The sequence below is a fragment of the Nematostella vectensis genome, chromosome 2, assembly GCF_932526225.1.
Source record: "Nematostella vectensis chromosome 2, jaNemVect1.1, whole genome shotgun sequence".
Lineage (NCBI taxonomy): Eukaryota > Metazoa > Cnidaria > Anthozoa > Actiniaria > Edwardsiidae > Nematostella > Nematostella vectensis.
Genome location: NC_064035.1, coordinates 15,078,188 through 15,105,324, shown reverse-complemented (window position 1 = coordinate 15,105,324; position 27,137 = coordinate 15,078,188). Strand labels below are relative to the sequence as shown.

Genomic DNA, 27,137 nt, shown 5'->3' with positions numbered 1-27,137 from the left:
TGGACTTCAGCTATTTGTGAGGAGGAAGTGTGTTGAGGAAGGAACGTGAGGTATATCCAAAATTACTGGCCTTCCTTTTAACTTCGATCTGGTAAGAGTTCAAATCGTGAATCTTGAATCATGAAAAATGTGCTACGGCTAGAGAACACTCAAAATATAAAACATAAACACAACGCTAGACTACACACGTCTTTTCAACAAGTTGTTTTTTATTTGTTTCTAATTTTGTTTTTCGCCCTATGTCCAACTGTTCAAGTAAATATAAAAAGGGACAAATAAATAGCTTGGGCTACCTGTGGCTTCACTAGAAAGTGGTAATGCCATGTATGTCACGCAAGTCACGCAATTCCCGCCACATGAAAACGAGGCAATAACTAGGCTCTAGTCCCCCGGCCAACTAGCGTTGCTGCGACAAGACGTAAAATAAACAACATGGCGGCTATATCGCGGGTAGGTACAAATGATTTCTATTTTTATTTCGGGCATCTTTTTTTTTTAATATAATTTCCGCTGAGCGCGGTGCGAATGAAGAACTATTGTATGGCTTAAAGCTGATGCATTCGGTTTAAGGTTTCCAGCTGAATCGATAACAAATGAGGTCTCTCGATCTAATTGTTGTCGGTTTGCTCCAGTTGTTTTTTGGAAGTTCTTTGTAATTTTGGTAAAAGAATTACTCAAGCAAATCAATGCAGTATCAGCAAACAGAATAAGTGTTTAGATATAGTGTGTGCCTTTGTGATTATCATACTAAATACCAATTCGAAGTTTTGTAGAGATTTGGCAATTGAATCGAAGACCAATATCTAATCGAACGATGTTTTGTCCTTTCGAATTATAAACAAACACATTTCTGTTTGTTAGAATAACTAATATAGGGCATTCTAACTATAATAGATGTTTTAACTATTGTGTTTTGGTTACGTTATTGTGTAATTTATTTCGGCTTAACGTCCGTTACGATCATAACAAACGAGGTTTAACAGCTGGGCGGTAGGAAATATCGTGGTCGTTTTGTTTTCAAACAAATCCTCCTAGACGAATCATTGCTATTTTTTTATCCCGTTTTCATCCTGTTGACTTGTTATTTCGGGGTATTGTTAAAAACTGGGTATTAATTGTGCTGTATGTCACCAGTTTGTATGCCCAGTTCTTATCTATCTGTCACATTTTTTTTGTGGTTTACCATATTATCCTGGATACCATATTAGTTCTTTACGATCACATGGAATCTCAAAACACACACACACAACAAAAACATAAGCATCCAAGCCGATATGATAATAATATCTGTTTAACAGTCATTTCTTCAGATAATGTTTTCAATCAAATACACTTTTTTTATAAAAACGTCTAATTTTATGGTTGAGGCTGAGCCGTTCTTATATTTGGAGCATTTTAAGGCTGAACATGTTCTTAACAATGTTCTCTCGGGCTGAATGTTCTTATAAAAAAGGTTCTTATAAAAAAATAGAGTGTATGCAACCTTTACTTGTCTCGTAAAGGTGTTAACAAGACTGTGGTATGGGACAACTTAGACCAATTGAGCTATAGTAGCTTTCTCAAATAGCTATTGTCGCATTTCTTCAAAAAGTTATGGTTTTACCATGGAAATTAGGATACTTTGTCAACGATTTCTTAATAAAATAAACACAAATGCATTCCCAAATTGGGTTGAATCTTGTATTCAGCGAATAAAATATCTCTTACCTTTGTGCGATATGTCTCCGATTCAGCTAAATCCTTTCTTGTTATATTTCTATTTCTCTTGTCTAAAAACCCACCCAATCTGTGTCTTCAATTCTCGAAACATTGGAACGGTACTGATTACCATAGCCTCTTGAGTGTTCATAACAAGCCCAAGCCCTCTCCGAACCTAACTTCATATTTAGGTTCTATATAAAATAAGAAGGAAGTGAAACAACACTCGATTCTATTGTTCGAAAACCTGCCTAGTTACAGCCAATGCTGTGATGTTTGTGATGTTGAGACATGATTGATTGACAGCTCACTTTCTCTTTGAAATTATCTTGCCACCAACAACACGCCCGGGCATGCGACAAGTGCTGGGATCGGGGCTAATTTTTAAAAATGTTTCTACAGACCGTTGCGTTTCTTCATCCAGAAAGTTAAATGGCTGCCGATACCAGCTACTAATTTGATTTGGTCTTTCCCCCTTCTCCACTTCTCCATTAAAAAAAAGCTTTGCCCTCTGTCGATAACTTGCAGAATTTTCTGTTGTTTTGGGTAAAAATTCAAATTCATGTGGCAGTTATATAACATCTTTGCTATTTGAGCAGGAAAACATTGCTTTTCCCACCTAGACAAAATTAGCCCAGATCCCAGCAACATGCCCAGGCATGTTGTTGGTGGCGTGATAAGTTGGTATGTCTCATACCAACATCACAACATTGGCAGTAACAAGGCAGGTTTTCGAACAATGAAGTAGAGCATTGTTTCATTCCCTTCTTATTTTATATAGAACCTAAATACAAAGTTAGGTCTGGCTCGGGATTGTCACAAACACTCAAGAGGCTATGGTAACTCAGTACCTTCAAATGTTTTGAGAGTTGAAAACAACGATTGCATGGGTTTTCAGCCAAGAGAAATAGAATTATAATGAGAAAGGATTTTACTGAATCGGGAGGCATGAGACATTTTGCACAAAGGTGAGAGATATTTTATTCGCTGAATACAATGTTCAACACAAATTGGGAATGCATTTTTGTTTATTTTATCAAGAAATCGCTGACAAAGTATCCTAGTTCCCATGGTTTTACTGTAACCTGAACCATCTTTGGTGCTGGCATCATGCTAATAATTTGATACTTATATGAAATAACAATCTTTCAATTACCAGATAAAACTTAAGGTGCACCTTGGTGATGATGGACAAGTATCTGAAGTTCTCGTATCACAAGCAACCAAGTGTAGAGATATAGTCTTGAGATTACAGAGGCAGATTCACCACCAAGACTGTTGTCTAGTGGAACTCTGGCAAGGCTGTGGTAGGACAACTACATGGCACTGCCGTAATTACTTGAATTAGGGGATCCTTAGGGGAAGCATTATTTTAATATTTTGTTTGAATTTCTCGAAAGAAAAAGTGCTTGTCTTACAATATGAAAGAAGCAAATATTCTCCAAAAGCCATAACTAAATAAGCTTTTAATGATGAAATTGTGCACAATGTATTTGTTTCTTAAAGCCGCATTGTCACCAGTTTACTTCCTGTCGATTACCTAAGAATCTCCAATGATTTTTAATGGAAAACATGAAAAATATTTCAAAATATAGAAAGCAGTGTGTCGGAAGTTTCTTTGAGGATGTGACTGCTAATTTAGAGCGGATGGCCTGTTAAATATTTCGGATTCGAAAAGATTCTTTTGTCTCTTAACTGTTGAGGTTTCTGGTAAACTGGTGACAATGTGGCTTTAATTTAAGTGTTTTCTCTCAGAGCGTCTTGTCCCAGAGGAGGAGCTTATCCATGATACTCTGCTTGATTGGGGCTCAGACTTGTTGGATGTAACATTTCACTTAAGGCCCAATGAAGAAGTATCTACTGTTATTTCACAAGCAGACTTGAATGACGAAATACCAATGCTCGAGGACATTGAATCAAATTATGGTAATACTATTCTAACCATTAGCCAAATTTATTATTTTAAATTTTTCTGTATTAGCATGCAGTGTATTAAGTGTGCACTATGAAATGTGTATTTGCCTTTGTCAGTTTTCATGTGCACTTTATCCTTGAACTTCTCTTATTTGCTCCCCTATTTTTTCCCAATTTTTGGGTTATAAGAAATCTCTGTTTTCTTTTGTTTTATAGGTTTACAGCATATCTCATCAAGAAATGGGTTGAGACAAGGTTCACAATCTTCTTTTGATGAAGAGGTAATACTTTTGATTCACTGCTTTGACGACATTGCCTCAAATAATATTGTTTATACAGTCATTATTTTAGGGTAGTCAAGAGGTGATAACCACCATCAATCTACTTTTCATGAAATAGAATACCATGATCCATGAAAATTTTCTTCATTCATATCATTCATCTAGAAAAAAAAATGTTTGCTAGAAAGTCCTTATACACCTAAATGTTAAAGGAAAAAAAATTGAGTTGTACAAAATGGAGTCAAAATGAGCTTTCAAGAATGGTTCTGTAATGCCCATGTCATCAGAAACACCCTGATCCTCACGTTACTTTGTTGAGGGCTTTGGAATCTCAGTGAAAACGTGCCATTAAACTCTAGCTTTAGAAAGATTACAGGTCTTTTTTCCAAAGAAAAAAAAATCAGGAATACTCTGGACCAGAGATCTCGAAATCATAAATAAATTCTCTATTTTTGGCTAATAAGATAATGAAACAAAGGATTAATTTTGATTTTTTAGCACCTTTACAACTCAGTAAATTTATGGGAAAACTGAGATTCTCATATCAGGTTCTGCCACTACCAAAGAGAAATTTACTATAATCTTCCTTGCATCAGTCAAAACATCATAATAAGGGAAAGAGTAAATTGGCCATATGATCTTGGATATGTTTCTCCGACTAAAAGCCCAACATGGTCACATTCTAGTACCAGGCTCTCTTTTAAATCCGACAAAATCCCCCACCCCCACGGGCAAAGCAAATCTATTATTCCATAACCCCCTGAGGCAACAAAAACAGACTAATCTCCCATCAAGCCCTAACTCCAAACCATGCCCCATGTTGGTCTAGGGTGGGGGTTTGGGCTTCCGATGAAAAGTGCATTAATGAGAGCTGTCCCATTTAAGAGTGTCTATTAACTTGTGGGGTCAGCATGACAACTCTTTAAAGTGCTTACAATTTTCTTGATGCTTTTCTTAACGATAAAGCTTGTGAATTGCCTTTCCTGTAAATACAACCAATTTTCTTCCAGCTATTTCCACGTTCTGGACAGCTTTCCTTAGAAAGAATTCATCAAATAGTTCTACAACAACAACAGCAAATTGCTGAAAAGGAACAAGAACTAAGTACTAAAGAGAGGCAGCTACAGGAAATCAAAAAGCGTGCACAAAACAAGATCAACAATACCTATATCAAACAGCTGGAAACACAAGTGCAGGAGCAGAATGAGAATATGAGACAACTTCGACAGCTACTCTGCGATACAGATGAGATCAGAATCATCAACAGTGCACTGGGTAATTTTAATTTTCAATTTAAAATGAATATATTTGCTGTCTTGCCATATATGTCTGACAGTGTTTTAGAAGTATCCAACTACAGAATATTTCTCTCACAACCCTGAACTTGAAAATACAGTATATTGTTTTAAAGGGAATAATTAAAACAGAAATCTATTTTTATAACCTGTTTTTTTGTAAAACCCTCCACAGAAATGTTTGTGGGCATGGTCTCCAGGTCGTTGACATCCAAGGCTGGCTTCTTTGGTTTTGCTGCATTATTTTATAAATTTATCTTCTGTTGTAACATGGCTATTTCCGGTTGCAGTGAAGGAACTAGGGGTTGTGGAAGCACAGTTTGCCAGTAAAGAGCAGGAGCTTGCTATTGCTGTGGCCAAAGTTGAGGGGATGACACAGCAACTAGAGGAGCAGAGACAAAACTGCAGAAAAAATGGCTTGGAAGAAAAATATTCCAACAATCAGAAACACGAGCTGGACCATCTACGTAAAGAACTTTTGGTAAGTCTCCTAGCATTACCGTGTATTTAGAAATTATTACTCCATCAAACTCCACAAAATCGATTATGTTATGGGGGTGTCAGTAATCGAGACCAGAGTTCTGGACCAGGGAGGAGTGGCACTTGCACGGGTTGTCTAATAAAATGTGGGAAAATATGACAGAGAATGATAATTTTTTTTCGGGGTTGATATCAAGTCTGATAAATAGGAAGGAAATAATTTCACAGGATATCGATGATGTCCTGAGGAATTGGCTGGCTTACTCTATACAATTTCAAGGTTATTATAAAAAAAAGCCTAACAATAAAACTCCATACAAACAGTGTGAAGATCAGGCAGCATTGTTGGCACCGCTATGCTCGATTGATCACAAAAAAAATGTTGGCGAACTACTTCACAGGACCTCCCAACATGTTATACAAACAGGGCCAGCAGCAAAGTTGAACCAGTGCTCGCCAGCAATGTTGAACCAGTGCTCTCCAGCAATGTTGAACCAGTGCTCGTCAGCAATGTTGAACCAGTGCTCGCCAGCAATGTCGAACCAGTGCTCGCCAGCAATGTTGAACCAGTGCTCGCCAGCAATGTTGAACCAGTGCTCGCCAGCATTGTTGAACCAGTGCTCGCCAGCATTGTTGAACCAGTGCTAGTCTCGCCAGCAATGTTGGCTCCGTTTGCACGGGGCTTAAGACTGCTCTTTCTGTTTGTATACTCAACATAAAATTCCTTACTTGGTTGCGTTGACACTCTCTGATATGCCATTACTTTTCTTCCGTTGGAAAAAGTAGGTTGAAAAAAGGGCGTAACCTTTCGATTTAATTTTTTAATTATTCATATTTCCAACATCCCTTTTTTTCAGATGCGAAACGAACTTAATCATCAGCAAAGTGTTCAAATCCAAGTACAGAAAAAGCTTTTAGCCGAGAAACAAAAAGAACTGGCAGCGCTTGATTCCCATGTCGAAAAGCTTACGGAAGATCTTCGTCAAAAGAAGTCACGTGCACAAGCCAACCACGTAGACCTAAGCCGCCCCGAGGAGTTCGACTTAGAGGATGGCTTATGGGAAAATGTGGACAATAAATATGACGTCATGCAAGACCCTCATGAGGATGCTCAACACTCAAGGACGCTGGATACTCTTGCGGAAGAGGACGAGCCTGTCGTCACCAACGGCGATAAGCCACGTACTAGTGACATTGGTCGCAATAGTAATTTTGCTTCAACTGGGCGTAAATCAAAGGTCTCGAAGCTGGCTACCTTTTTTGAAGCCGCTGCACATATAAACGGTGATCATATAAAATCCCAACACCCGGGGTTTGCAAACGATGTGGCTCAATCATTATCAGTAAAAGATAGTCATTCCCTAAGTTTGGACGAGAATTTTCTTGCAGCTGGTACTAAAGTGTCGCCACTTAGCTCACCGTCATCCCTGTCATCGCTGTCATCGATATCTTCAACCTCATCACAATTGCCATCAACTTTGCCGTCAAGAATGGCTGAGCTAAAGCAAGGCGGTAACGAAGCCAAGACTCTTGCTGCACAAAATCTAAGCGCTTCTCCTGATATTCGCAGATTTCAATCGTCCTTACATAATCTTAAATCAGCTGCAATTTCACTTAGTGGTTCACGTTCCCAGGCCGAGCCAACTCGTAACGAATCACCCAGTCTGAAAGAGACTCGTCACGGGCCGGAAGAGATGCACGCGGCAAATGTAGACCACGCAACTCGACCCAACCCATTACGAATGCACGAAAGTCGGAACGAGTCCTCAAAGGTAACAAGTAAAGGTGAATTGACAAGGGAAGGAAGCGAGTCATCCAGGAAACACACAATTTTAGACGAGTCGCCTGCAGTGCAAACAGCTCGAAAGTCCCAACTAACAAATGAAGCTAGCAGTTTAAAGGTTTTGCGTAATGGGGAATCAGGGCTAACCTCCCCATCAGGTTCCACCGTTTGTAGGGGCTCTCAACAAAATCACAGTTCTCCAAAGATCTTGAGGACCTCGGCAGTGGTACGTCTGATGGAGAATGCAGCTTCTAGGGGGCAGCAGTTACAGGAAAAATCCCCTAAGAATCCAGGCGCTCTTGAGTATGAGACTCCAGAAAACGTTGGGCTTGGGGTAGGGCGGGATTTGAGACTAAGTGACATGAAGTGGATTGTAGAGGGTGAATCCTCAAACGTCGAAACGGGAACAAAGGAGACCATCCTTCGGGATGCACCGCTCAATAGAAGCGATACAACTGACTTTTCTCCAAAAGGGAGGAGCGTTGAGCTCCAGGAATCCAACAAGGATGTAGGCGCTCCTGGAAGTCCTGCGGGAAATGGCGAGGTATCTCCTAGGCCGATTGTCAAGGACTCGTATGTCAGGTGCAGCGATATGCACTTATGCAGTGATAAAGACATAGAAAAGAAAAAGAGTCGACGGGTCATTTTAGACCCACATGCTGTGCTGTTGGACGCAGCACTGGAGGGCGAACTGGAGCATGTCAAACAAGTTATCAAGAATGTGAGTAAGCACGAGAGTCTTTAGGTGTTGTTAAGGTGTTTTTTTTTTCTTGTTGGTTGAATTTGTTGACGGGTGTGTCATGTGCCTAGAGTGCGTGTCGAGTTATCAAGAATGCGAGTAAATACGAAAGGAGGGGTGTGCTCCTTGAGGGTTTTTTCCTCAGTGGATCCGATTTTCGTGACGCGTTGTTTCGTAGGCTATGAAACCCTATGCAAATGAGATGCTCATCTCAGTAGCGAACCTAATCAATCAATGTGAAACCTAACCCATTCTACAATAAAATTGGTTAAATTCAATTTTTGAAGTATAAAATATTCCATGGATGTTTAAATTTTCCAAATTACTGAGTTCTTGGATACTAAAAATACAAACTAAAAGACTTTAATACGCAAGTCAAGCCAACGGTTTTGACGGTTCTTTCATGACTTTAAGGGCGCGTTTTTTTCCTATCATTCTGGAATGGAAATGGTTGGTAGAGAATGTTCAGAATGGCATTTGAGTCATTCCGCTACAGGTAGCAGAATGGCTAGAATGGCCTGCATTCCATTCCGGAATTGTAACGCGGGATAAACGAACGCGCACTTTTTCTATTCTAATCATTCTCATTCCGGAATCACGAGTAAAAATAACGCACCCTAAGTATCAATGTAAGTAAGAGGTAATCCAAGTTATCTAGCGAATAGCTTTTATCTGCGTCGTCATGCTATCTTCTCTTTGCAGGTTGAAGATCCGAGCACAGCTAATAGCGATGGCATCACTGCACTGCACAACTCTGTGTGTGGGAATCATTTAAGCATTGTGCAGTTCCTCGTTCAGTATGGCTGCGATGTAAATCTTCCGGACTCTCACGGCTGGTAGGTAATCCCCGGCTCAATGCATGTTGACTTATACTGATGATCTATTTGACTAGGCTCTGGGTTAATATCTGTAAGTGCATTTCTTAGAAAGCGTAACCTGCTTTGTGCGCGTTGCCTCTAGAAAATGACCTTCAAATGTTACGATCAATAGTGAATAAAATGGCGCAGATATGACGATAATTGTGATAGTGTTAGTGACCACAACGATGATGATGATGACAGTGATAATTCTAGATATAATAATGAATCTAATGATGAAGATAATGATGATTATGGTGGTGATGATTATCATCATCGTCGTTGTCTCTGTATTTGAACCTCCCACCGGCTAGTTTATAAACGCACCAGTGCTTTTGTCTTTAATTTATCACATACGAAAATGGCCAACCATATTATCCCGACAATGATGGTGGTGGTGCTGGCGATAATGATAGTGGTGATTATGATGATGGTGATGATGATGATGGTTATGATCATGTTGATGATGGTGATTATAAGATGATGATAATTATATGACTTATATCACTACACTTATAAGAGACTGTCCATTTGTTTGAATAATGGTGGGGGCACTGGTGTTGATGGTGACAATGACGTTGATAATGGTGGCGTCGATGACATTGGTTAGATGGTGGTGGTGACCGATGTGGTTGTGGTTTCACTCAAAAGTGTGTAGTGTGTCTTTATGTTTTCTATCATTTTTTGTGTATTTGTGTGTTTTTTTTTTTTCTTGTAAGAACGGGGATGTTTAACAGAGGGGGGAGGGGGCGGGTTAAGAGAGATGGGGAGCTTAATAGAGCGGTACCGGTACGGTAGGATCATTGAATAGCCTAATGTACTTATCAGGACGCCTTTGCACTGTGCTGCGGTCAACAATAACCTAAAGGTGGTTCAGTTCCTGGTAGAGCACGGTGCATGCATCTTTGCCACCACAAACCTAGAGAGGAAGACTCCCGCACAGTGTTGTGATACCACCGCAACTGGCTTCTTTGAGTGCTCGCAGTATCTTCAAGGTACTCATTATTAACGTCATATTCATCACTATTATTTACCATTACGTTTATAGTTATCATTATGATTTGCCAGGCCAAGACCATTAAAGTGTTATACACGTGTTTCAGATATCGAGTTGAACTTCGGCCTTGTGAATGGAGGCCGTGTGTATGCGCTTTACGCTTACTCCGCGAGCGAGCAAGATGAGCTCAGTTTCGAGTGCGGCGAGGAGTTAAGGGTGCTTCGGCGAGGGGATAACAACGAGAAGGAATGGTGGTGGGCAGAGGGCGGGCGAGGTCAAGCTGGCTATATACCAAGGAACCTTCTTGGGGTGAGTTACTAAACACTTCGTACAAACGAATGCCAAAGTGGTGACTGAAATAGTTATCTGTATGCGCGACCATATCCTTATCCTATACCCTTAAATTTAATTTTGAGGGAACTATGCTTCGGAGGAAACGATTGTGGCGAAACTAGTCTAAGATTAAGTCCATAGCACGAAAGCATTTTTGGCCACGTTCTCCATGCCGTCGTATTTGCTTTAATTTCTCCATGTAATTCGGTTGAACCTGATGATTCGTGAAAACTTCACAACCGACCAAATTTTATGAAAACTGAGGAATCTCTTTTCATTACAGCTGTTTCCACGTGTGGCACCTGAGGTGTGACAAGACCCAAGCTATAAAAACGACACAACTTCACACCCTCGTTGAACAGGGGCCATATTTTTAATAATATTATATTGAGTCAAACTCACGAGTAATTAGAATAATTCATATATGCGTGAAATGAATACGACAATAAGAAAAAATCGGTAAAGAATATGATATTTGCACTGTAGCATACTAATATTTATAATAAATGTTTTCAGTGTGCCTTTTCTGTGAGATGTTTGGTAACTGCTTATTATATACATACCGAGATTTACGCGCCAAAAACCATTGTGATAAAACTAGTCTCTTCGCGCTAGAGAAGCCAGCTGATTGGTCGCACGATATTTTTCCACTAGTGAAAAACGCCGTATCGGCGTTCTGATTGGCTATATCATTATTTTCGCTTGTGAGAAAAATCGTTTTGTTTGCTCGAAGACTCACTCGAAACTCCCTGATGTGTCTCAATTCAATCATTGAGAGTAGCAAATCTATTGTCTTCCATTTTGAACGCTGTGTTTTCAATTTTCAAAGTAAAATTTTATTCTCTCGCTTAATGGAGCTCAAGAACAAAAGTAACATGCAAAATGAAATGCTTTATATCTGAAAGTTCTTTTGATACAAAACAACGAGTGAATAAAAACTGAAAGTTCTTTTGATACAAAACAACGAGTGAATAAAAACTGTACAAAGCACTTTCCATGCTGTATTTTATTTATTTTATGCATATTGAGAAATTTATAATAAGCTTACATTACATTTTATAAGACTTGGCTGTTCTACCGACGGTTCAGTTGCAAATCTATTGTCTTCCATTTTGAACGCTTTGTATTCAATTTTCACAGTAAAATTTCATTCTCTCGCTCAACAGAGCTCAAGAACAAATGTATCATGCAAAATGAAATGTTTTATATCTGAAAGTTCTTTTCGCTCATTCAAAATCTCGTTATGTATACAATAAGTTATTTCACGGTTAGTTTGCTTTTACGATTTTTATTCACTCGTTGTGTAAAACAAACTCACTCGCTGCGCTTGTTCGTTCGTTTGTTTTACACAAGTCGTGAAAAAAAAATCGTACGCGCTCACCAACCGTGAAATAACCTATAATTATGCTTACTGCTGTATCGCGTACGGTAGATTAACACTGCAGCAGCGAAGGGCCCGAGGATGCGATATGTTGTTTATATTATCCTCTATTAGGTGTCACTACTCTGGCACTAATATTACCTGTCGTTAGTATAGCTGCCTTTCGCCCGATCTCAAAACAATAACACAGCTTGCACATCACATAAATTGACATGACCTGTCGTTAGTATAGCTGCCTTTCGCCCGATCACAAAACGGTAACACAGCTTGCACATCACATAAATTGACATGACTTGTCGTTAGTATAGTTGCCTTTAACCCGATCACAAAACGGTAACACAGCTTGCACATCACATAAATTGACATGACCTGTCGTTAGTATAGCTGCCTTTCGCCCGATCACAAAACGGTAACACAGCTTGCACATCACATAAATTGACATGACTTGTCGTTAGTATAGCTGCCTTTAACCCGATCACAAAACGGTAACACAGCTTGCACATCACATAAATTGACATGACCTGTCGTTCGTATAGCTGCCTTTAACCCGATCACAAAACGGTAACACAGCTTGCACATCACATAAATTGACATGACTTGTCGTTAGTATAGCTGCCTTTAACCCGATCACAAAACGGTAACACAGCTTGCACATCACATAAATTGGCATGACCTGTCGTTCGTATAGCTGCCTTTTTCCCCCGATCACAAAACGGTAACACAGCTTGCACATCACATAAATTGATATGACCTGTCGTTCTTATAACTGCCTTACGCCCGATCACAAAACGGTAACACAGCTTGCACATCACATAAATTGACATGACCTGCCGTTCGTATAGCTGCTTTTCGCCCGATCACAAAACGGTAACACAGCTTGCACATGACATAAATTGACATGACCTGTCGTTCGTATAGCTGCCTTTCCCCCGATCACAAAACGCTAACTCAGCTTACAATCTTGCACATCACATAAATTGACTTATATACACATATTTCACAAAAGCGGTTGTCAGTGCAAATGGCGAATGATAAATGGCTTATGGGTACTAATTATTCGTAAAATTAAAGGTGTTAAATAAAGTCCAGCAATGTCAGAGCCAAACATTGGTAACCTTTAATGGATGATTGTTTTGAATTATCCATATTCTTCGAGATGCATGGTTTCTTTCGGTCGTAGAACTGCCATTTGCCAATCGCCATTTGCCATCTGACAACCTTTATTGAAATAGGTGTATAGCACACAGGAATTATCCCATCAATACCGTGCCACGTGTGACACGTCAACTTGCGTAATACACGTCCAGTGTCTCGGACACGGGCTCGAAGATGTCCGGGGCGGGTTTCTGCAGGGGTTTGTTGAACCCCTCTTTGCCCAAAAGCCAGTACGTCGTCACCATGCCCCGGCGCTAGAATAACCAAATGGGCGTATTAGCACAATTGACAATGGGGTGCCTTCCCACTCAAAAAAACACTTATTTTATAAACCCAAATGACATCAATGGGCCGTTTTCCAGATGTGTATTTTTTGCAAGAAAGCTAGCAACACTCGAGGCTCTGGGACCAGGGTAAGCACCATTGACAATGGGGTGCTTTTCCACTCAAAAAAAACACTTATTTTATAAACCCAATGACATCAATGGGCCGTTTTCCAGATGTGTAATTTTTGCAAGAAATCTGGCAACGCTCGAGGCTCTGGGACCAGGGTGAGAATTAATGCCTGGAATGGCGCTGATTTCAGGAACCATCCAGAGATGTAGAGGGGCACCTGGGGGCTGTATCTCCAAATACTTTTTAGCCATTTGATTGTGGGCGTTGATTTTTATATATATATAAAAAACAGATGAGCTGGCCACCAAATTCTTGCTAGTCACCTTGAGTTTGACTTGGCCTCTTTCCTCCAAGAAAAACCCGCCCAGTTGAAAAAAAATCAGAGATAAATTCGCAGTAAAAACCTGAGTGTAAGAACCTAGATTTTGTCTTGCATAATAGGTTCTTATATTTTGGGTACTGGCTATTTAGAAAATGTAGACTTTTATAAGAGTGTGGGCACCGACTCACCCTGTACACATCGCATTGGAAGCATGACGGTCGTTTTTGACATTCAATGCGAAATTCAATGCCTTCGCATGAAACAAATTTCGTATGAAATACTGTTCCTGTGATTATTTTTATGGTAAAGCAAAATGCCTAACAAATTCATTAGAACATTTGGCTGCTACCGCCATCATTGTGTGATATAATTGTAATGAACTGATAAAGCCTAGCCACCCTCCGCAGGCAACGCCCTTTTAAACCGAAACAGACCTGGAAACTCATTTGCGAAGAAAGCTAGATTTTAGTATAGTCATAAAGCCTATAGCCCCCCCCCCCCCTTCAAATTTTCCGCCATTTCTTTTTCAAAATAGAGGGAAAGAAAATTCTAAATAATGTTCTATGGCGTAAATTTCAGCTGAATTTCACTTGGATTTGATAAGTGTTCAAGGCTGCACTATTGTGCTACTACTCAATTAAAAATCCACATTCTAATGACAACCGTACTGTGAATAAAAACACGAGACTTTGTTACATTAGTAATTTTTGTATTTTACCAAAATACAAGATATGAGCTCTCTTTTCAATTTACTCAAATTCCCTGAGGGTGAGGAATTGATACCAGACCTCCCCCCCGTCCACTCCCGCCACTCTTTTTTCAGCCCCCCCCCCCCCCCCCCCGTCAAAAAAATGGTCTGCGGCCCCTGCCACTGAAATCCAAAATGGCCAAATCGATCCGCTTTTAGCGCTAACAAATGGAAAATTTCTTGTGGGTTGAAGGGAAAAAGTTAACAGTGTATATTCCACTAGGTGAACTATAGCGTACGGTTTACCTGTGTTGATCCCAATTCGCAGCTGCAATTGGTCCTCAGGTCGATGACGTATGCGAAACACTGTCATGTGACTCATCAGGTCCAGCGCCATACTAGCAATCTCAGCTGCGTGTTGGATACTATTCAACACAGGACAACCGCTGACCACCATGTACGCATCGCCGATCGTTTCAACCTGACCAAAAGGCACATGGAGTTAGATAGTGCCCTCAAAACTTTAACAGTCTAAACAAAACTGGAAATGCATTTTATGAGGTTGGAGTCTCAATTAATCAATTAATTCAGTAATTTACCTTGTAAACGTCAAACCTTGTTATGATCTCGTCAAAAGCCACATACAGACTGTTAAGAAAATCAACCACCTGCGGAACAAAAAATATCCTGTAAGTCGTCACAAGTCATTATTGTCCTATAACAAATGACCCAATAACCAGGTAAATATCTCTATTTTAGCATGAGCTTGAAATATATGGACAGCTATATATGACTTGCAGTCTCACGAGTCAGGGTTAGTTGTATGTGCCTACATTTTAAGAGCCCGTAATGTCTCGGAATCTGCCGGTGGGTGGGAGGGAGGGTAGGGTTTGTGCTTGTTTAGTTATCTTGTCTACCTCAAGTGGAGTGCTGTTGGAACAGAGTTTAGTAAACCCCACAATATCGCTAAAGAAGATTGTCACTTCTTCGAACTCCTCCGCCTCTACCATGTTGTTGCTCAGCTCAGCGACTGGCCTGGAATGCAATAAGAAGTCATCAGCACATCAGGCGCCTTTCAAGTTTATTTTGGCTGCCGACGACTGAGCCAAATGCGCATGAAATGATCTCCTTGTGATTGACGTTTGTTTGTGGAGTAACACATTACACTTATAACGAGGAGTGAATTGAACTTTTTTAAGGGGGATGGGGTGTGTGGATTATGTGCTCTTGTTAGTTGTAAGTCTATGATTTCTACAATACACGGTTGTTCACGGTTCCGGTGGGTGTTATTTGTGTGATAAACTTACGGAGGCAGTAATCTGTATAAGATGCGATCTGTTTTCTCCTTCTCCTTGTTTAGCTGGCGTGTTCTCTCTTCCACCAGCTGCTCCAGATGATTTGCATGCTTTTCCATCAACGACACCATGTTTTCGATGATATTTGTTCCCCTGAAATAAGTATATTATGAGACTAAATACATTACAAGCCCGTACCCAGGATTTTTTTTGACGGGGTGTGAAATCCGAAAAAGTGGACCTAATATTTACGGGGGGGGGGGGGGGGGGGGGGAAGAAGATGATTTCTCTGATGAAAATCTGACCATGCCTTTGCACTATCTTCAAGGGACGTTTATTGTCGGATTTGGCTACATACCTGAGTGATCTAGCTGATGCTTAATTGTTTTGTCTACAAAAAATAGCACGTCTATTGAGAACCGAAAGTGGACCTTTGGCCGTTGTGGGGGTGCGTTCGCCCCTCCTGCAACCCCCCCCCCCCCCCCCCCCCCCCGGTACGGGCTTGCATTGAACAACTCTTGAAATGTTAATGCGCATGGAGTTTGAAATTCCCCGTAGGCCACAATGGTGGCAGGAACATGATGATTCTTTCAATATGTAATACGGATGGCCGGGGGAGAGCCATCCCCCTTGAACGCCAAAAACATGGATCATTTCTAGTTGAACGATCGCCAAATATTTTACTATTTTCGTATGATATTTTTGACTGCGCACCGATTCCCTCAGAAAATCCTGGTTTCGCACCTATTATCTTTCGTTTTCTATAATGACAGGGTAGTTGAATAAACTGCAACCCACGGAAAACCCATTATGAGCTCTTTAAATGCCTTCAATTTTTTTTCTCGTGTTACTTGACGCAATCCCCCTTTCAGCTCGTTTCGTAGTATCCCACGCTCACACTACCCAGGCCCGTAGCCAGGGGTGGAGTTTGTCTTGAAGGCCCGCCCTAATTAAGAAAAATTAATACCAGTACGAGGTAGGACGAGCTACCTAAGAGAGAATGGCCCGCTTTGCGGGTAAACGACCCCCCCCCCGCTCAAACTTGGTCCGCTTTGTGGGTAAACGAACCCCCCCCCCCCGGCACAAAATCCTCTGCTAGGTGACTACTTCATGTACCCATATCAAATTGTATCATAATAGTATATTATATTGTATTATAATTAATAATTATATTCTCTCCTTAATTTTCCTGTATTTCCCTATATTTCTCTGGTTTACACTGTATTTCCCTGGTTTACCGTGTATTATCCTGTATTTCCCTGGTTTACCCTGTATTCCCCTGTATTCTCCTGTATTTCCCTGTATTCTCCTGTATTTTCCTGTATTTTCTTGTATTTCCCTGTATTTCCCTGTATTCTCCTGTATTTCCCTGTATTCTCCTGTATTTCCCTGTATTCTCCTGTATTTCCCTGTATTCACTGTATTCCCCTGTATTCTCCTGTATTTCCCTAAATTCTCCTGTATTTCCCTGTATTCACCTGTAATTCCCTGTATTCTCCTGTATTTCCCTAAATTCTCCTGTATTTCCCTGTATTCACCTGTAATTCCCTGTATTTTCCTGTATTTCACTGTATTTCCTGTATTAAAATTGGGTACAAAAGTTGAACGATTAAGGGGGTCGAAGATGCAAAGAGTGTACAACAAATTTGTCCCAAAAGGGAGTTGACAAATCACTTTCTGGTTATAGCCAACATTACGACATTATGCCAACATAAAGGCAAAGACTAAAGACTTGGTCAAATGACCACAAGACAACGAACAAGCAAACGCACCTGCTTTAGTTCGATAAGTACTGTTCGCGACAAATGAACGATTTTTTTGTTAAGTCTCTTGACAACCACAGTGCGACCCTAAGAAAAAAAATACCAAATTAAAGAACTCCTTTCGCCCATATTTGTTATTGCTCGCGTGGTCTGATTAGACATTCTTTAAACAATCAAGCCTTAGGATATCATTGCGTGGTAAGTACAAGTGCGGGGGGCTTAGTCATGATTGGATATACAGAACGGTAGCAGGCCTAGAACGATTGGAGGCACAATACTGAAAAATTAAGAAAATATTGGGGGCACAGCCACGCCCCTACTGGTCATTTATAATTTTTGAAAATATTGGGGGAGCACGTGCCCCCAGTGCCCCACCCCCTGCTACGGCCCTGATATAATAATGATATTTATAATAACGATGATAATGATAACGGTAATGATGATGATGATATGATTCTGATAATGATGGCTTGTCTTTAACCACACCTCCCTGGATTTGCTACTGAGGGGCTAGTGTGAGTAGGGAGGAACCAGGCACAGATTGTCTAATATACCTGGTACGAGGCCAGCTTGGTGACGTAACCCTCGCCTAACTTATCCTCGTTGTTCGTTCGCGCATTGCGGCTCAGCGGAGAGAATCCTTTGCCGACTGACGGCTGAGCTGGACTTTCTACCTCTGACTCCGTCTTTGGCGAAGGCTAAGAAATTCCAAGAGTAGAGTTTTTACTTGGAATATTGTTGAAAGCTTGATTGAAATGCCGTTTATAAAAGCAATACTATAAAGTTAACCACGATAACCTTGGAGATTCTACTAGCTATCTAGTCTCACTAGATCGCCAGAGCCGTCTTGAGCTAAGCTCCGCCTAGCGTGACGAGTCCAGAACGGCTGCGAGGGAGACTACAGGCGATCGTAATAGCATACTGTCATGCTTTAGAGTTCGATAACAGGAGATCCCTGCCAGCTGATGGGAGATCTTGTTATCGAATGATTCGGTTACTCTCCCGGGAGTAGAATTCAATAAAAATGCGAAACAAAGGTTCTAAAGTAAAAAACTGATACTGATCGAGTTACTGACCGACAGTCCACTGTATATATCCAAGATAACATGATCGTATTCGCTTGGTATACAAGGCCATGGCTTGAAAACTTTGTTAACGAGGGGGGCAAGCCTTAGATATTTTATTTGCTTCGCCCCCCCACCCCCCTTCTTCCTATAGCGACCTGATTTCCCTGCTAGCAGAGGCCTCTTTTCTCTGCATTTCGCTGGGCTGGAGTTCGCGAGAAAAAGATACTCTTTTCCTCGCGAACGCAAGCACAGCGAAATACAGAGAAAAGAGGCCTCTGCTAGCAGGGAACAACCTGATTTAAGTTGTTCACAAAAAGAGGTGCCACGAGTAATGTTTTGCTTATGGGGTACCTTTTAGGGTAGCAATTTTTGGTGTGCAGGTATTTTAAGGGGTATTTTTTTATTTTACAAAATGACTACACGGGACCCGGACAAACCATGTTTCGTACCAACAGGCTGATTCCACTCTCCTTCTCGTGAATAGGAGCGGTCTCCGACTCGATGTGTATATCAGCATATTTGATTTTCCAAGATGTATTTTGCGCCAAATCTCCCTCATACCGTAACTTTCTGCAATAAGAGATTGTTTTAAACACGAAGGCGCGGTATAAAAGGGTGCTTCCATTGGAAGCATCGGCTCATTTGTCAATCAACCGCCGTGGAGTGAGAAACAAATTCAAGATGGCGGCACGAGTCAAGTACAAAACACAGAGGGGAGAGGTTTCAAAGCGCTTCCTGATGTATAAAAATGCCAACTCTACCTTATAGTCCGATAGAATGTGTAAAAAAGGAAACTCAGTAGAAGTAAAGCTACGAAACCAACGTGATTTATGCAAAAAAGGAGCAAACGCATGATCGGAAAACAACGATTTCAAACCTCGACAAAAGGTGAGCTTTTTATGCCTAAAATTTACTTTTCATAGCTTTAAAACTCAGAAAACAGGATTTAAATTAGTCATCATAAGCTTATAGGTATTTAAAGTGGCAGGGGAACTCTGTTTTGCTAGAAAAGGCATCTTGACTTTGTCCACATTACTGCCGATAGAAGTAAAGCAGGCCTTCTATAGAAAAGATGTTGTTTGTAGATCAAATCTTGCTTTCCTCTTGTTTGTTTTTATTTTTACATCGCCTCGAGCTAGGACAAGATTGTTTTGTGGTGTGTGAAGTTTTAATTCTATTTACAAGCACTATAAGTTGGAATTCAAGTATAAATATGTAATAAATGGTAGTGCTTTTTGGGATCAGTCCATTATTTGTATTCTAGTAATGTTAACCCATTGACTCCTGGCTTTTTTGAGCTGAATTTACAAAAAACAGACTGAAAACAGATACCTCCCCCCTTATTCTGAGTTTTATACAGCCCGTCAAAGTCAAACACAGCTGCACCTAGTCAGCGGTATCCAAGCTTTCCAACAGTGCTTTGCGGTCCCCACTTTTAATCCCTCGTCGTTGTGCTGAAGCGAGCACAAGTTGATGGTTGCTTGTATTTTTCATGAAAAATACAGCTATGAGCATATTAGGAGAGTGTCTCAGGACATCATGAAGTCTTTTGTTGCATAATTGAGTGCTTTGCTTATGGATATTTGCAAGCAAAGGTTGATTCATGATGATTTTTTCTTGTTTGGCTTTGCCTGGATGAGAAAATAATTTTCTAATGAATCACCACAGCATCACACTGTACGCAGGGTGTTTTTGCAGGGTGGACTCAAATTTCTAAGTTCTTGTTTGCGCGAGGTAAAACTAAAGTATCCAGTTTTTACCCTCTGTAGATAATAGATACTCGACTCGCAACCTTTGCTTAGATATTTGAGTCCACCCTGAAATCCACCATATATGTCTGACTAATACGACATGATAAGACGAACAATCTGATTGGCCAAGGTTTTGTGGCGCGGGTCGTTTCAGAAACTAAATGATGATTGGTCTAGAATCGGAAAGGAATGTGTGTCGTTATTTTTTTCATTACCAGGTTACTGGGGCTCAAGCGCCGCCTAGCGTGACGAGCCCAGAACCCCAAGGTACCCCAAGCTCACTGTGTGTATGAATAAATTATAGTTCACCTTACGTTGTGTTTGTCAGTGTGTGTCATGGTTCACAGTAAAGTAAAATAAAATCGTAAAAACCCCAGGGGAAATAGAACAACGTAACTCTTGAAATGCCGGCAAAATTGGTTGAAAACTTCACCCAGATCACTTTTAATACTCCACTGTCAGGTCCCACTATAATTTATTCATATAAATAGTGAGCTTGGGGTACCTGTGCCTAGAACGGCTGCGACGGAGAGAAGAAAGATGGCTTCCGATACAAACGCCAAGCAGAAATCGTCCCAGCGAAGACTCCAGAGCTACGTAATTGTGAGCATCGCTCTGGGTATCATTGTGCTAGTTACGGTGGCGTTCATTGTCAAGCAATCGCCTCCGAAGATCCGTGCTCTACCAACTTTCGTAGACCGGATCACCTTCACACTACAATGGGAGCTCGTCTCCCTTCTTGCCGTTCAAGCAGGCATAGTTTGGGTCGCACGTACACGGTTCTCGACGGCAGCAATCAATCCGTTGGATAAGAGTGCAAAGCAGTTTGTAGAGATACCTCAAAAGTACCTAAAGAATACTGTGGAGCAGTTTGTTTTGCATTTCGTCGCGTCGCTTGTTCTCACTACTTATCTCACTGCCGAGCAGATGTTCGTTGTTCCTGTCCTGGTAGGGATTTTTGTCACGGGTAGGCTGTGTTTTGCCGTTGGATACAAGATTCATTTCTCGGCTAGAGGCTTCGGATTTGCGCTGACGTGGCTTCCTACCGTTGCTATTATTATGTACTGCCTGTATCGAATGATTCAAGGGTGAACAATCTCGAGCTTGGTACAGCAGAACCACGATAACTCGAATTTCCCGTTTACCTAAATAAACTTTTGAGGTGATATTGAATACTTAGTGTAACTGAGTTTATATATTATTTTAAAAATTGGTGTTAATTTTTAAATCCGAGGTAACTGAATCACTCAACATTTATACTCTTTAAAGAAGGCCAATCACGCCGCCATTTTATACTCCCGCTCAATGCGGAGTCACTGAAGCATCCATTTCCATCGGCTAATTCAAGCAAGTAAACAAGATATTTGTAATGAAATATCGTCAATAACATATCATACTTCATTTTTAGACTGTTTTTTTTTAGGTTTCCTTGCGAATAAATCGCTGTATTTTCAACACTTCTTTAAAGTTTCTATAACACTCCTTTCTATATCAACATGGCATATTATATGTTTGGCCATATTATATTGAAGGAGAAAGTATTTATACTTGAAACCATAACAGAATATGTTTTTGCTTAATAATTTTTATTTGTTTGTAAGTTTGTATTGGTGTATTTAGCCCGCTTATTATCTTGTTAGTGCAGAATATTGCGCGTATTCTCACCTAGCCTCCCTCATTTCATTTACTATAAAAATAAACCACTTTAATATGCAACGCGTCATTTGGTTTGTTTTGTAAGGGGAGATATCAATTGCGCTGTTGGGGGTGTTGGGCTTGCATTATGAAGTGGATTATGTTTGTCAACAGGGTCTTTGTTCGTTTCGTCGGTTACAGACCGCCCGAAGACATCCGATACGCGTAGTGTCGACACGAAGTGCCGACGAAGGATGCACGAAGTGAATATTCGGGTATAATCCGAACAAAGACCCTGTTGACAAGCATAATCCACTTCATAAACCGAGCCCCACACCCCCAACAGCGCAACTGATATCTCCACATACAAAACAAACACACATGACGCGTTGCATAACAGTGGTTTATTTTCGTAGTAAATAAGACACATTCTACCGTGCTCCCCTGCCTAAACTGGTTGAATTTTCGCTTCTCCAGCGAGCTCTTTCCACACTCTATCAAAGGACGCGCATAACCGACGCAGCCTGGTAAATGCGTAACTCGACCGCTTTTTCCTTCCCTTTTTCCTTCCTTTACCAGGTAGCGGTTTGATAAAAAACATAAGATAATATCATTTTAAGTGAAACTATTCTATAGCCCGTCACTTAGCCTACTTGATTGTAATTTAGGGCCGATGGCAATAGGTGGAATTTTGTTGATTTTGAAAAAAAATATCAATACAAGCAGTTTTTAAGAGCAAACGATCAAACAAAAAAAATCTCAGACTTTACCAAACGTCATGAAGCCCGTGTCCTGCCTCGGAGGCCACCAAAAATTGTTGGTAGTGTGGAAATTCTCAAACTACTGACAGGATAAATATTTCAGTGTATGGGGCCGGGTATGGGTTCTTTGATTACAATGAGAAATTTGTGAAAAGCTAGTGCATACATTCCCAAATCGGCCAAAAATTGGCAAAAATGATTGAAGCCCCCATTATAATAATACAGTTGAAGCTCTCGTAAGCGACCACCTTGGGAACTGAGAATTGTGGTCGTTAACGGAGCTGGTCTTTTACGAGAGCTTGCTCTTATAAGCGACCACTGGGCGTCAAAAACTTGAACAATAGGTGTTGGTCTCTTACGGGAACTTAATTAAAATGGAATCTAAAAGTTATCGTGATAATAACAACGCTGTAATATTTTGGTTTATTGCTTGATTTTAAAACTAGGTATTTGACTTATTATGAGAGTGAGTTGTTTATTTAATAGCAATTAATTCTACGCAAAGTAGCTCGTTATGCTCGTTTATATAGACGACTTAAGCTTTTCGTCATGAGAATATCTTCTGCGTCTACGACGATCGCATGGCGTCTTTTGTTAGCCGATTTCTAAAGCGTGCGACAAACAAGTGTATGGCTATTGTAACTGGAAAAAGGATAAATCGTGAAGCTGGCAATTTTCTGGAGACAAAGAAATGTCAATCCCATGGTTGAAATTGAAGTTAGAAAATTGAAATTATGAAATTCTTTTATGGTTGCCTATTGGAAATACAGCTTTTGTGAAACATCACAACGACAAAAAAGATAGAAGCTCTTTTCAATAAAAAAAATCAGATTTTTATAAAATCAAAAATGTTAAGTCTTGAGCAAATTTTCATGCTAACTCCGGTGCCCCTTAAGATAAAAAGCTGACTAAGAGCAAGCCATAGAGCAAGACCCTGGGGACGAGGTGGGCAAGAAACTTCACCTTTCTGTTCGTTTCCAAAGCACTCTTCGCCATCCATCCACACACGGGCTGATCGAGGGGAGGTGTCGTGCGACCACCCGCCCATATCACCGCAACGTCTAGAAAAACACAAAATAGTATGCGATGAAATCATAAAGTTGATTTCTTACTAACGCTCTGATTGGCTAAAACCTATCAAAACGCATCAATATCAATCACAAATAATTTAACTAAAGGGTTCAAGAACTCGTGCGACGTCGTTTATCAGTGAAATTTAACGTGGAATTCACTCATCGAATATTAACGTCTCAATATAACTAGCAAATCATAAAAATGTGATATTTGTGCATATAAATCGTACAGGATTTGAAAAGCCTTGCGATACGACAATATCAGGAAGGAAATACGTTTTTAACAATGAGGTGAAAGTAGCATTCCTCATATCTACTTGTAGATACCTCGAGTACACAGTTTCCAAAGATTCTCGCACTAGCCGAGCGACTACCCAAAGAAATGGGCGAGACAATTTCTCATTGTTGCAACATTAGCGGTCCGTTTTTCAGCTCTAGCTCCACCCAGCGCGCGGTCGAAACAGAGAGCAATTTTGGGCCGGGATTTTAAAAGTCCGAGCATCAAACTTGATTTAGAACGGGATCGGAACAAAACAAAATGTGTGATGGGTCAATTCTCTTTACCTCTGAGGTAAAATCCTCCTGTTGAATGATTGAAGTCCGCGATATTCTGGAAGCTCCCGTTCACGTAATACTTCAAGGAATAATCGGGTTCCCTGTCTCCCGAGGATTCAATAACCACTTTACCAGATGCCCCTGGACATTAATCACGTGAAAACAGTTTAATGGACATTGACCTTGTAAAGTTTGGAAGAGCATAAGATAAATTGGACTGAGTAGCGTGTTGAAATCCATCAAGATGTTTTATTGAATATGCCCCAAATTACCTGCTTAAATAGTCCGATGGAAATGCATGCTTTGGGTGTGCCCTGTGCCCTTATCAATTTAGATTTTACAGCTTGCCAGCAGTGTCTCTTCTTGCTGTTATATTGCTTTAAATATTTGAAATGAATAATCAAACTGTAGGAGAAGAGTTGTGCTACCTTTTCTGAATCTTTAAGCTTGATGTAGAAGTGAGGATCCTCCATTTTAGTGCGAACTTCTTTCTTGAACTCCTTCCACAAATCTGTAGCTGGTTCTCGCACGTAGATACTGAGAATTCCGCGGAACGCTAGGGACGCGTCTTTATCGCGTCCGTCATTACCCATCCACGTGTTGTTACCAATTGCAGCAGACGGTAGTAATTTAACCGTAAGAAACGCGTAGTCGCCATTCAGCATACCTAGATCCATGGCGTGAAGCATGAGAGCACAACATAATGAGAACTGAAGCAAAAAGCGAGAACGACGGTCAACATCATGAAGGAAGATAAGAAAACGTCAGAACGAGGCGTAAGATAAGTCACCGTCAGGACGAGGCATAAGATAAGTCAACGTCGGAACGGCGCATAAGATAAGTCACCGTCAGGACGGGGTATAAGATGTAAGTCACTGTCAGAACGGGGCATAAGATAAGTAAACATCAGAACGGGGCATAAGATAAGTCAACGTCGGAACGGGGTATAAGACAAGTCAAAGTCGGAGATAAGTCACCGTCATAAGATAAGATAAGTCACCGTCAGGACGGTGTATAACACTTACTTCTAGCGTTTAGTTTGGCAGTTTCTAGCAAACTGAGGTACTCCCTTCGATCAGTAGTTGACTACCAGGATTAAGAGTTTGAAGGTAACGGATGTTTATAGAAGTATTCCGCAGAAACGCTTTCCGGAAATTTGTCATTGCTAACTGCCACATACTTTCTGTGGACGCGATAATACCAATGTCATTCCATTTGAAATATTCAAAAATCGACATGAATAGGTCCCCCATTTTTGAAAACGACTGGACGGTTCGAACAAAAGTGGGATGGACGCTTTTTTCGGAGAGTGCGCTTGACTGGCATTCCCAGGACACGGGAAGATTCCAGTCGGCGGCTAGCAGACTAGCGGGCTCGCAGATGAGATCGCAGCCATCACCGATGATCGCGTCTACTTGAGCAAGACGAAACTCCCTTCTGCCGCTAGACACTGGGAGTCGTTCCACAGAAATGTTACATTATAGCCGTATAGAAGTGTTTGATCTTGATTGATACGCTCTACCGCGATTGTTATGGCGGAGGCGGAGGTTTTACCGATTGGCCAGTATCCAGTCATCGGTAGCAATACACCAATTCTTACATCATTTGGAGGACTGTCAATGGAACTTGCCACGGACATTATGGACATTGCCGTAACCAAAAACACACAAAATTTAGTAGACATTTTTAGCGCTATTTCCCTGAATATTTCACCCACACATCGCCTTTCTGTTCTAGGCCCCGGTCATTTTTCCTATTTGTTCATTCCTAGAAATAAGGGACATTAGCCAGCGGTTTCTCTGGGCTCACATTTTGCTAGGCCCGCGAGGAATAACAGCGGTATCACAAATAAAAACGAGATTCCGGCCAGCACAGGGGCTTCCCTTTTGTTGTTACACTAGAAGTTTTTAATCAGGTTGACTAAAATTCCAAATAAAAGTAGTAAAAGCGGTATTTAAACGTGCAATGGGCATCTCTGATTTGATACGTCCAATGATAATGGAAGTGCGGCAGTCTTGCTGAGGTTGGAAAACATTATATGCGCAAATTTAAAAAAAAAAATGTATTTTAGAAAGGCTTTATGGTTCCCCTGTGACTATCCCAGAAAGCCGTGGGGCCGTTTAAAAACAAAATGGAGAACGGACGAACGGAGAGAAGTTGTTCTTGCGGAGCGCACCGTTTTCCTTGCTTCAGTCTTTATCTTAAAGACAACAATAATGGTTCCTGAACTAGTCATAACTACATAAATTGTTATTTCTTCGGGAACAAGATTGGAAGGCGCTACTGCCTAGTTAATTGGCCAATTTGATAGAAAGGATAGTCGATTTACCAATTTCAAGTCCTGCACCTGTGATGCGGCGAACAGCTCTACCTTTTAAACGACTACTTTTACGCCGGATTTCAATGAAATTACAGAGAATGTATGGAGGATTGTATGCTCTCAAGCGAACAAAAGTGCAATGTCCAAGGAAAAATTATAGGGCTTTCTCTGGCATCGTTTGAACGGAAAGTGTATCACTCGAATGGCAAGGGTTTTTTTTCGAGTCCTGCATCGTGAGCCCAAAATCTCTGAAGCGAGAGAATTTGATAAATTGTGATTTCTCCCCACATTTCCTTATAATAAATGGCAGCCATTTTGACATTGTATGTGCACTATTACGCATGCGTGGCGGCCATGTTGTCTCTTATTTCTGGGAATGTGATAACTCTCCGCCGCTTTAGGGAATATGTAAATTTATACGTCAGAGTTTTTTTCATGGGATAGCAATTCTCCCTTTGTAGTTTATTCTATTCTTGAATGGTAATTGTTTCTGATACGTGATTATGAATGTCTTCTCTTGGTGGTCCAGGCAGAATGACGTTTTTACTGTGAGACTTAAGGGTTTCCATCAATTTTGTCAATCAAGGCAGGTGTAAAT

The 27,137-nt window shown here is 40.7% G+C and overlaps 3 protein-coding genes across 5 annotated transcripts; 2 read left to right on the top strand and 1 right to left on the bottom strand.

Moving 5' to 3' along the window:
• LOC5521843 lies at nucleotides 1-10,897 on the top strand. Its single transcript, XM_001641577.3, has 12 exons — nucleotides 1-91; nucleotides 257-450; nucleotides 2,858-3,005; nucleotides 3,454-3,624; nucleotides 3,829-3,893; nucleotides 4,904-5,168; nucleotides 5,479-5,669; nucleotides 6,526-8,172; nucleotides 8,893-9,026; nucleotides 9,876-10,042; nucleotides 10,151-10,353; nucleotides 10,661-10,897. The coding sequence occupies exons 2-12, from the start codon at nucleotides 433-435 to the stop codon at nucleotides 10,688-10,690; spliced, it is 3,039 nt and encodes a 1,012-aa protein (XP_001641627.3). The 5' UTR covers nucleotides 1-91; nucleotides 257-432; the 3' UTR covers nucleotides 10,691-10,897.
• Nucleotides 10,898-11,368: 471 nt separating this feature from the next.
• LOC5521842 (atrial natriuretic peptide receptor 1) lies at nucleotides 11,369-27,108 on the bottom strand. Of its 3 annotated transcripts, XM_048723935.1 has the most exons (12): nucleotides 25,245-27,108; nucleotides 24,648-24,929; nucleotides 24,229-24,360; nucleotides 23,555-23,652; nucleotides 18,894-19,014; nucleotides 17,932-18,075; nucleotides 17,387-17,464; nucleotides 15,627-15,767; nucleotides 15,237-15,354; nucleotides 14,919-14,987; nucleotides 14,626-14,800; nucleotides 11,369-13,167 (listed from the first exon to the last, which is right to left on the bottom strand). In XM_048723935.1, exons 8-12 carry the CDS (start codon nucleotides 15,743-15,745, stop codon nucleotides 12,833-12,835), a joined length of 816 nt encoding a protein of 271 aa, XP_048579892.1. In that variant the 5' UTR covers nucleotides 15,746-15,767; nucleotides 17,387-17,464; nucleotides 17,932-18,075; nucleotides 18,894-19,014; nucleotides 23,555-23,652; nucleotides 24,229-24,360; nucleotides 24,648-24,929; nucleotides 25,245-27,108; the 3' UTR covers nucleotides 11,369-12,832. The 3 variants fall into 3 exon arrangements, with proteins under 3 accessions (XP_048579892.1, XP_048579891.1, XP_048579893.1); XM_048723934.1 differs by having other exon boundaries at nucleotides 24,648-27,108; XM_048723936.1 differs by lacking the exons at nucleotides 17,387-17,464; nucleotides 17,932-18,075; nucleotides 18,894-19,014; nucleotides 24,648-24,929; nucleotides 25,245-27,108 and having other exon boundaries at nucleotides 24,229-24,246.
• On the top strand, nucleotides 20,684-21,795 carry LOC5521841 (transmembrane protein 79). The gene has a single exon (XM_001641576.3). It carries the CDS (start codon nucleotides 20,736-20,738, stop codon nucleotides 21,285-21,287), a length of 552 nt encoding a protein of 183 aa, XP_001641626.1. The 5' UTR covers nucleotides 20,684-20,735; the 3' UTR covers nucleotides 21,288-21,795.
• Nucleotides 27,109-27,137: the final 29 nt, after the last annotated feature.